Source organism: Akebia trifoliata, chromosome 3, assembly GCF_017979445.1.
Source record: "Akebia trifoliata isolate Shusen 1 chromosome 3, ASM1797944v1, whole genome shotgun sequence".
Lineage (NCBI taxonomy): Eukaryota > Viridiplantae > Streptophyta > Magnoliopsida > Ranunculales > Lardizabalaceae > Akebia > Akebia trifoliata.
This window is the reverse complement of record NC_141377.1, coordinates 47,117,676-47,129,232: the sequence shown is the minus strand read 5'-3', so window position 1 is coordinate 47,129,232 and position 11,557 is coordinate 47,117,676. Positions and strand designations below refer to the sequence as shown.

The 11,557-nt window shown below is 35.0% G+C and overlaps 1 protein-coding gene across 1 annotated transcript; it reads right to left on the bottom strand.

Annotated features, from left to right (window-relative positions):
- Window positions 1–2,310: 2,310 nt before the first annotated feature.
- On the bottom strand, window positions 2,311–10,573 carry SULA (NAD(P)-binding Rossmann-fold superfamily protein). The gene is made up of 13 exons (XM_086436026.1): window positions 10,336–10,573; window positions 10,159–10,239; window positions 9,393–9,468; window positions 8,681–8,740; window positions 7,916–8,034; window positions 7,588–7,632; window positions 7,393–7,471; window positions 7,183–7,244; window positions 6,010–6,112; window positions 5,695–5,755; window positions 5,371–5,441; window positions 2,757–2,896; window positions 2,311–2,658 (listed from the first exon to the last, which is right to left on the bottom strand). The coding sequence occupies exons 1-13, from the start codon at window positions 10,420–10,422 to the stop codon at window positions 2,548–2,550; spliced, it is 1,095 nt and encodes a 364-aa protein (XP_086292152.1). The 5' UTR covers window positions 10,423–10,573; the 3' UTR covers window positions 2,311–2,547.
- Between the last annotated feature and the right edge of the window lie 984 nt (window positions 10,574–11,557).

Here is an 11,557-nt window from a genome sequence, read left to right as displayed (position 1 = left end):
TACCCCCACTTAGCCCAAAGCCCATTTCAAAGAGAGATTAAGTTTTTGTCCAAAATAAGAGCCCCAACGTGGCTTTCTCTCAATCCATCTTTTTCTTCAACCTCCATTACACCGAAGCCCGTGTCCAACCTTTCTTTAAGCCCTCACCAAGCCTAGCCATATCCCAAATAAAAATCCTATAACCCAAAACCTTCAATTTGGCCCATTGCTCTTTCCAAAAAGAGTCAACTTGGCATTCTTTATTTATCCTCCCTAAACATATGTCATTTGACAACCTTCCATAAGCCCCAACCCCCAAGGAGACTACTCATTGGTAATCAAAAAATTTAAGTCTATTGGTGGGTCAACACTCCCTTGAGTAATGACTGTTGTACCATCCAATGAGACTAAAGTCAAAAGAAAATTTGCTTAGGTCTTGAGTAAATTTGTCAAAAGGTTTGGGAAGTTTCATTTTGCCCTTGAAAGTCAAAAAGAGCTAATTACATATACGTGATCCTTTGTTGTCACATATCTCTTCGTAATGAGTATATTTTCAAAGTAATCTTTTGTTCATACTCTTGAGATATTTGTTAAAGACCCAAAACCTACCTTTACACATGACATCCTTTATTCATGTTCCCAAAAACATTTTTTTTTTGTCTTATACCATTTACTCCAAGTTTTTTAGATAATTACATAGAAATCTATCACAATATTTTCATATGTCTACCCTTCAACCATTCTTAAATTTCCTTTTACACCTATCACTCATTCTTTGTCTACCCATGAATTATCCAATAATAGGTCTTTTCACAATGAGATCCACCATACAGTAGCAACATTTAATAATGAAGGTTGGCTAGGTAGCTGACCCTGTTAGTTCGTTTTTGCAAGAGTAGGAGCATAATCTCTCACATTGTTGCTCTAAACATGTTGTGTAGACACCTACAAAACCCTTTGCACTTGCAATCTGAGCTGGGTTCCACTATTGAATCTGAGTCATCTATTTGTGCTGCACCAACTCGCTTGATGAAGGAACATATTAGTCCATACCATTGATAGAGTTTGTAAGACTACAACCGATCCTGAAAAGGAATGAATGAGAAAACAACATGTCATATCAGTGGAGAACTATGGGTCATAAACCGACCTAACCTAGGTAAATCTATGAATTCAATTCGATTATTCTTTCCTATTCTTAACAAACATTTGACTCCATTACGGGTAACGTAGGAGACATCTCTATTTTTCCTTGGGGGTAGAATTGGCCTAGTCCACATATCTTAGCCAAATGGCTTGATCCTAGAGGTTCCATACCAAATTCATCTTTTGCCCTTAAGATATTTAAAAATTAAAAGGCATTCTCACATATCATGTTTTTGGAGTATAGACTTACATAAGTATGTCCTTCTCCATAGGACAACCATTTATGTCTCTCATCAATATTAAATCCCTCTCGTAAAGAGGTACATTGTTCACTTATTGCACACACCTACCTCCTCATGCATTTCACTATGCATTATTGCTCTTTTTCTAACTATCTTTCAAAAATGATCAAGTCTAAAGGTAACCACACTAGGGTGGAGAGAAGGTGCCTTATACCTTCCCTACTCTCTAATCGAACTTCCTTAATTAAATTCTAGGTAGACTAATCATTTTTCATGAATGAGAATCACTACAATGTAATAAAATCGATTTTTTCATTTACACCCATTTTCAAAAAAGAATGGTGGGACTCCAAACCAAGTATAAATGAGGTTTTCCATTGTTGAAAATCACATAGCTACAATCATAATCAATTGGTTCACATGAACATCATGTTAAACAATTTAATTCTACAACAAGTTTGTCTTTTAACATATTAATCAACATCACCAAAAAATTGTCCATTCCAACATGAATAACAATATTATGAAATGAAGTCTTGCTTTAATAGAATGGTCCAGATTTTTCAAGTCATCTTTTTATGAGGGTTTGAATGTTTGAATAGATTTATTTTTGTAAATCTGCTCTCAAATGGAATGGAAAAGTAACTTTGCTGTTGGATCATCCAACATGCCCTTCATGCGGATCCCAACATAAAAATTAATTTTGTGGTTGGTTTGTTAAACATGATCGCCAAGAGGATTTCAACACAAAAAAAAATATGGGTGTAGATTTAACCCAGTTGGTTACTATTGAGTTGTTTGTGGAAATGAGTTCTTAGTCAAAATAATGAACTTTGGTAAATAGCCTACGCAGAGGAGGTTTTCTCGGATTGAATGTTCTACATAACCAAAACTTCTGACTTATCACAATTTGATGAAAGATGGTGTATATCCATATGAGCAATTACAGAAAGATTTTTATCATTAAATGATTAGTTTTTTTTTTTGTCAGGACAAGCAGTTTGAACCCAGATCACAGACTTTAATGAGTTTAAAACAAACTACATTGAGAATTTCAGTGCTATCAGACATCTCCAATGAAAAAAATAATAATATTGCATACTTTGCCTCTCTCTGAGTTTCAAGAAGTGTGACTCCTAACAAAAAAGAATAAAGAATGTGTGATTGTCACACGTCAACTTCAGTTCTGGGATGAAAGAATGGCCTTGAGTGCATCCTTCACAAAGGGGTACTTGAATGAAAACCCCAACTCCTTGGCTCTTACAGGAAGCACTCTTTGTCCTTCCAAAACCTGCACTTAGTTCAATTACTATTTCTATGAGCAAATTGAAGTGAGTAAAAGATAGAACATAACAGGAAAAATGGGGGAAAAGGATATAAAAAACTTACAACAGAAGCACCTTCACCAAGGACTGCTTTGAGGGCAAAATCCGGTACAGGCAGCCAGGAGGGCCGACCCATGACATTTCCCAAATGTTCACACATCTCTGTCAGGCGAACAGGGTTTGGTGCAGTTCCATTGATTACTCCTGAAAATTTAAATAGTTCTCGAGTTCAACGGAAACAAAACTTGGGACTCAAATGCATCATTCCCTTTGATAAACGACCATATCATAGAGTTGCCCCACCAATTGAACAGGCCATATTGGCATAGGAGGACCAGTATCACCATAAATTTTCTCAAATATTTAACTCACATCAGCAGTGAGGATAATGGTTCAAAGTTTTATTCCATTTCAAGATTTTTCAGCAGAATATTCTGGTTTCTGCCTAAACTAGAATGAAATATTGAGTTGGACATTGAATATTTTGGGAATGTCAAAATGTTTTGGTCGGATATCGTTTGGGTTTTTCTCAACATCAAAACAAGATTTTAAACCTTGGTTACGATTATGTCGATAAAATAAATATTTAAATTTTAAAAGCCAAATAAGAAAACAATGTGTTGCTTCATCAGTTTATGCTTTCTATAGAACTAACATAGGTAGCATTAGAGTTGTAAGCTCAGCACCATGCCTCAGACTTGACGTGAGAGAAGGTCTAGTATGTCCATGAATAGGGACATGTCTTTACGCTCCGAGTCCCCAAAAATTAATAAATATAAGAGTTATCTATTCTTTATCTAACAAGCAGTCTATAGCCTGGCCAAATATTGCGGCTAGTATATAAGCAAATCAGGACACAGACTATGGAAAAGCAAATAAAAGTGAAAATAAAAATGGCAATATGAGTCGTGCTGGGAACACATCTACGGTTATATGCGCACCTCCATTTCAGAAATGTTAAAAATCGCAGTAAATCCGATGTCACTCCAGCATTAGTGTATATATATATATATTTCTGATAGGTAAAGGATTAGTGGTTAGCAGGGTGAAGTTGGGATCGAGGTGTTTGAACCTAGGATGTGGGAACAATACTCCACACATCATACCAACTCAGCTAAGGTGGCACTTCTAAATTGACCATAATAATAGGACAAATGGGGAGTTGAGCAAGGGTTTGAGAAACAGAATATTCAATAACCAGAGATAGCTGATTTAATGTGTTTGCATGTTCAGGATTAAAGACCAAAGATGCAGAAGTCAGGTATGGGAAGTAGCAACCAATAACGAGAGTACGAAACTAAAACAAATAATTAGATTATATCTTCCTCCAGTGTCAACTACTTAGTTGCTAAACTTTGCTTCAAGATCACACATTTTCAACGTCCAGTCCGACGGGCAGATTTACATTGGGGGCTGTGGGGATACTTGCCCTCACAAGAATTTTCAAAGTCTATGGATTAGTGAGCTATTGCAACAGATTTTAACGGAGGATAAAAAAATCTGCCATTATTGCCCCCACAAAAAAAATTCCACTCTTAGTTGCCCCCACAACTATTTTTTTTCACTCTTCTTTGTTCCCACAAAAAAATTCTACTCTTGGTTGCCCCCACATGGGCAAAATCCTGGCTCTGCCCCTGCAGTCTGATGCATATAGGTTTTGATATATTTCCATTTTCACAATAATCAACAGGAAATTTAATTGAAAGTTTCTTTTGGTATATATTTCAGTAGAAATCACAATACATTTCTGTATATATTTTGGTGAATTGTAAATTTAGACCGAAATAATCATATTTCAGGTATGAAAATGCAAGATACAATGGTAATATTTCGATGAACAATAAAATTTGACAAGAATAATCCTTTTTGAAAACCTACAACCATTGATAAAATTTATAAAAATAACAAAAAATATAAATTGCTTGTACAAAGGAAGTGTAAAATACACTTAATATTTTTTCATTTACAGAAATGCCTAGTTAGATATCTATTGATCATTTTTTTTTTACTATTCTTAACATATTAACACCTTCACAAAAGCACACAAATAAAATCATCTATGTTCAAATTACTTGGATATATAATAATTTATTTATAAGTATTAAAAACAAAAAACATAATAACACATTAATGAAATACTTAACAGCCATAATCATACCAAACCTATATTGCGTTATAGGCCCGGCTTTGCGTAATTGGCCCAAATTGCTTAGTTTTCATACTTGTTTATAGGATATTCTCACATGTACCGGTTGATCTTTCTATTTCTGAATTGGCCTGAGTTATTGACTTGGTTCACTCAACTTGAATACATAATAAATATAGGGCTTGACCCAATCCATGAAGCTGTGTGGCTAAGGTGACATACCAATTTTTGGCCATCAAGTAATTGATAGTTAATACCCGCACCAATGCATAGCAAAACATGACTGATCTTCATTTTCACACTTTAAATGGTTGTTTATTATAGTTTGATGACTTATGAGTGTGATTCCTTGTCTAGTTCATCATTTTCCACAGTTTTAATGATTTTTTTTTCAATATTTCCCTTATTTCTACATTTCCATGAAATTGTATTTATTTCCACATGGATTAAAATATTTCTATTTTTAAACTGACTGAAATAAACACCGAAACTGAAATTTAATACCTACTACAATGCAATAATAAGCATTTACCTTTATATGATGGGTTTACTAAAGCTTCACATATAAGGTTCACTATGTCATCCAAATGAATCCAGGAAAACCTACAAAAATGTGAGAAAAATCAATCCCTTGGAGAATCAGATGAGAAGTGAAAGTCACATTAGGTTCATCTTAACATGTGACAAAAAAATATTATTCGTCACAACAAAATAGAAAACAGTATTTCAAACCCAAAACCCTAATTCATATAATCTCAATGCAAATAATAACTAGCTGTGATATAGTTTACTGGTCAACCGAGAAGTGGTGTTCAGTAACTTCAAAAAGAATTGAAGGAGAAATCCAGAACATTACCATTGTTTTCCACTGCCCAGAGGCCCACCAGCGAACATCATGAAAAGAGGGATCATTTTGGCTGCATTGTGTCAAAGAAATAAGAGTTTAAATAGCACAAGAATTGAGTGATCGGAAGACCAAAATTTATCACAAAATCTTAGAGGAAGATGTGTGTAACAATGGTTAAAATGGCTTCGTGTAAAAATGATCACTGAAACCTCCAACTTAGAGCTATGCACAACTCTCAAGTCAAAATGAGAGAGAACCACACATCAAAGAAATTGAGACAGCAAAACATACGAGGTGAAACGAAGTATGAAAAAGCAATTGTACCTAAAGCACCACCATCTTTTCCCAGAACAACGCCAATGCGAATAAGTGCCACTCTAACATCCTTATTTACTTTGAGTGCATTTGCTTCCCATTCTCTACAAACCTGAAATGTTTTATTCATATTACTAAAGAAAAAAATAATGCTTTGCGAATGAGACCATGCCTTTGTTCATGATAAGTATGTGAATTTAACAACTCATGTTTGTTACATAGAATACATGTAGGCCCAATTTTGATATTCAGGTTTGCATGTGTCATTAAACCCTCGTGCTTCAATTCGTGTAACATAACATGTGGGCATAAATCTCAACATTTATGTGTGGGTCATGAGTCATGACACTGAACACGTGTTCTCACAAGTGGACTCAGAGTTATATCCATGAGTCAGATTATTAATTAATGATTCAAGCCTCAAATAAACATTTACTTCATGTGCAAAGGGAGGGTCCAGCTTTAGAGTTCACGAGTCATAAAATGACTTACGACCCTGCTTAGTATATTCCAAAGTAGTTGTCATGAATCATGTATTCATCTGATGTCATGGTTTTGGTTGGAAAACTTGCTGTCCTCGACCTTATGCACTAGAAACCCTTTGGTTTCTGAAGTAATTTGGGAGAGCCCAGCCATCTACCATCCATGAGTCCTACGTTGTACCATGAACAAATTGGACACTACCTTCACAATATGGGAGCCAACATCCTAGTTGTAGTTGGATTCAACCTCCCAAATTCCTCCAAATTATGAATCAATATTTTCCAAGCTGTATCTTATTTTGACTTTCTTACCATTTTTTGACCCCCTTATTTTAGAACATTTGAGTAATGAAAAGGCTTGAAGTACTAGTGGAATCTAGATTAGAATGATTTATTAGCAGTAAAAGTTTCTGAAGGACAAATATTTGTCATTGTGCCCAACGTAAATCTACTGATAAGTAATATGATGATGACCACAAATCCCTGATACTTTAACTGTAAGATGAAAGACCGTAGACTGAGAAGAGATCCAAATGCTACATAGAAATCAATTGCTATCGATTTTTTTTGCAGCTTTATCAAAATATTTTCCAGTGATTACAATATCAAGTAATCTAATGGAACAATCATATCATAGTAAGACGATTTCAAAGGAGTGACTAATCCACCAAAAACAGAAGATGAAATGATGACTTCTTACCTCAGCCAAGTAGTCATTTCCTGATGGACTTCTCTCATCAAATACTTGAGTTTCACTAGAGCCTTCAGCATTGCAAGAAGAGAAGAGAATGAGCAAAAATCTCAATAAAGAATATTTGAAGGCATTCAAAATAAAATGAAGCTCCGCAGGGCTAATAGTGACCCTGCATTTTCCAAACACCAAGCCCTCATATTTGAGTTTAATGCATACCGTAATAACCAACAGCTGTTGCACTAACCAAAACTGTTGGCCGGACATCATCTTGAGAATTGTTTATTAGATCGACAACCTTCACAAATTAGTTCCAACAGTTAAGTGAACATCCAGAAATGAAAACCTACAGGCACTCATCACTATTTGGAGTATAGGATTGAAGATAATGTTAGGGATAGGATGAATGATAACCTTTGAGGTGATATTAATTCTGCTTTGCATGATCTCTTTCTTGACCTGCAGCACAATGGACATATATATGAAAATGGGGTGATCTTGTTACGTGGTTTAATACAGAATGACTACAAACGATGGAGCAAAATGTTATTGTAACCATCATGGGATGAATATTGAAATACATATATATATATATATATATATTATATATATATATATATATATATATATATGCAACTTAAGAAGTACTCACAAGTTTTTCTTAATGAGATGCAAAGCTTGTGCTTCAATCAAAAAGGGGGAAAAGAAGTAGAAGAAGAAGAAACAAATTCATAATACTAACCTCCAAAGACCATCTTGTACTTACAGGCATTCCAGCCAAATTCACAACAGCATTTGAACCTTGAACGCAATCTTTCCACTCTGATTCATCCGCAATTACAATTCCAGGGAAGTCCTTGACTGCACGGATCCAAGGGAAAAAAAGACAAAGGGAATTAATCACACCCACCCACCCACGCACACACACCACCCACCCACCCACGCACACACATCACAATGCTAGGAACATAAACACCAAACATCAACTTAATTTTTGAAGATAATTATAATTTTTCATTTCTTTTCTTTTCTTTTTGATGACGGGGGTATCCAAACCCGTTGACCCAACTAGCAGGGACGAGGCAGCCTCTTAGAGCACCATATCTCCCCCAAATCCCCCAGGTACATGAAATACCCAACAAACCACACATACCATGTAAGCCAGGATAAATCCCTGTGGGTGGCCAACAAGGGGGCTTGAACTCAAGACCTCTCTCCCTTTTTGGAGGGAGGCCCTTGCCGCTACGCCCAACACTTGTTAGTTAAGATAATTATAATCTATTAGGGCACACTGAGCCTAAGAAGTCTCAGATTGAACTACCCTGGTATTAAGTACAAATATTTTCTGATAGTAAAAAAAAAGAGTAAAGGGAAGTTTCTTAAACAGATTTTTCTTTTTTCACTTTAGGTAGTTTCTATGACATTTTATTCAATTGGAGATTCCGACAACTTGTTAGTAATGAAAGAATACCAAATGTATCAACAAAAGCATCCATTACCTTCTTACCAGGAAAAACTAACTGAGCTTGTGACCTAGACCGTGTCAAAACACGAACATGATGATTATCTGCATTCCCAAGAAAAAATTGTGAGGCACTAAATATGTACGATAGGTGCAGGATAAAGTAAAGATTTAAAATTAAGCAAATGAAATATCAGATTTAATTAGTGTAGATGGTAGTTATCATCAATAGAAATAGTACAAATAGCAGTGGTGTGACACTCAACAGATGACCACCTAACTGAGTTTCAAATATGCTTTAAGGAGACCGTAAATGTTATTGGTCTATGGTGAATAAGTGTTATATCACACTGTAAAATAAAAATCATAATATACTATCCCATTATAATAGCTATTATCGTATTACTAGGGACCTTTACTTTATAAGTTTTCTTCAAATAAAATATCATACCTACAAGTACAGTAAAATTTTGAAAGAGAACATACCATTAAAACAGCGAATAACTATCACTGTCATAACCCTAAATTTCGTTATTTTTATCATTTATAATATTGGTTTGAAACCTCCATTTTATATACGATGTGCTAGATGAAAAGATGATTCACAAAAATAACAACATAGTGTAACAATCTAACAATCAACCTCAGTACTCACTACAAAACATACTCATAATTCTTCGTGCCACATAACAATCTAACAATTTATGATAATAATCTCAAATTTTACAATGTTGTGATTAGGCAGAACCACCATAACCTTTATGCAGCCTCTGAACTAATCTTCGACCTATAAAACCTGTCGCTCCAGTTATTGACACAGTCATCTGATTTTCCTGCAACAAACCACAAGGAATCAACATTCAACAAAACCTGCAACATTCAACAAAACCCTCTAATCCCAATATGCCAAATAAAACACAATGAACTCAACTTTTAAGCCCATCACAAACAAAAAGCTTGTATCATAGATGCTATAAAGTAAATGCAGCTCCTATAGGCATTGATTAAGATGACCCCAGTAGTTGGGTCAGGTCTAGGATGAAACATAGCCCAAAAAATATTTCCAACAGCTATGTTCATGGTTTTAAATCTTGGTTTAGGAGGCATCTGAGGGAGATTTCCCGTGATTTGCCCATCTCAACAGCTCGACTGAACCAAGTCATCTCAGCCTATATTTGAAAACTCAGCAAATCAATTGGTTTAGATTGGTCTCGTTGTTCTTTATTCATATAAACATAATAGCGTTTTAATAATTTAAATGCTTGTGATATTAAATAAAATGAGATTTTGTGAGTAATTGTCTATAAATGCAGCGTATAACAGAAAATTATTATTATTAATGAATTCTGAAAATATATTTATTAAATTCATTAAAACCAATCTAGAAAACGCACGCACACACACACACACACACACACACACAAAATGGAGAGACTGGACTTTCCCGCCAAAATTCACTGGTAATCCGGTTTGTTAAATCCAATCAACGAAACCCACGAACAAATCAACATCAAAAGGCATACCTTCTGAGATGTACTAGAATCATTGTTGTTGTTGTTGTTGTTGTTGACACACGAAACCCTAAATCTCCTACTCACGCACATCTAGATGAAGTAGAATTTCAAACCATAAACATCATTCAGAACAAGTGAATTAGAATCTGATAATCGATGCAGTAGAGTAGAGTGATGGATACTTACAGTTACAGATACGGGTGTTGGTATGTGGAGAGAGGGACCTATAATGGTGTTGGTCCAAGAAAGCGTAGTAGCTCTGCAGAGCTCCATTGATGATGGAACAACTTTTGTCAAAGCTATGAGGACTGAGGAGAGGAGACTCAGAGAGAGAGTTAGTTGGCTCTGTGGAGAAGGATCAAAGATTTTCCGTTTTATTTAGTAGTAAAATCGTGTTTAATTTCGAACCACGTTAACTGAAGCTCCATATCCATCACTCATTTTCAACCCTCATTCAGAAAATCCACAATCACAATGATGTGCCACGTGACATAATAAAAGAATGTGTAGTTGTATATCTACCTAATTACCTGAAGTACCGGATTATCACAGGAAAAAAAAAAAAAAAGGCCATTGAAGTTAGAAAAACACTTTTCTTACTAACTTAGTAAGATTTCAAATATTACTAAGGATTATTGGCCTACGTGGATTACTACATTGACAATCCAATGCTACAGTCTTTTAAATTTCATGGAAAAATTCAGATTTAACAAAAAAATGGTTTTTGAACTTCCTTTAAAGTGTTAAAAATGATCAGTTACTAAACTCTCAAATTTAAAAGTAAAATAAAATAGTGAAAAATAATTTTTCTTAAAATTTATTTTTCCAAACATCCCGATGGCGGGATCATGTTTTTTGGATGTCAACATGTGAGCTCAAGATCCCTATACTTAGTTTGTCGAGCAGACTCTTGAAGTTATACTAGCCAAAGATATTCGTTGGATGGATCATAATGTTGTTGAGATGCTACAAATCAAGTGTCAATAAATGCATAATTATTAATCATCCGATAGGAATTAATTTGATCAGACAAATTATAACACTCTAGCTAGAGGTGTCAGTGGGTCGGTCCAATTTGGTTCCTAAGGAATTTAGAATTATAACCATTTACATTTAGGGTATGTTTGATTGCACATGAAAAATAGGGTGGAAAATCAATTTCCATGGAAAATGATATTTTTTAAGTGTTTGATTGCACATGAAAATGGAAATTCATTTTCCACCTCAATCAAAAAATCCACCCATATTTTTCATTTCCAATTTTTTTACACTCATATCTTCTTCTTCACCACCACCACCACCATTACACTAACCTCGCCATCATCATCATCACCGTCGTCGTCGCTGTCACCGTTATCATCATCTCCGACCACTTTTCCTCTCTCTCTCTCTCTCTTCTTCTCCTTCT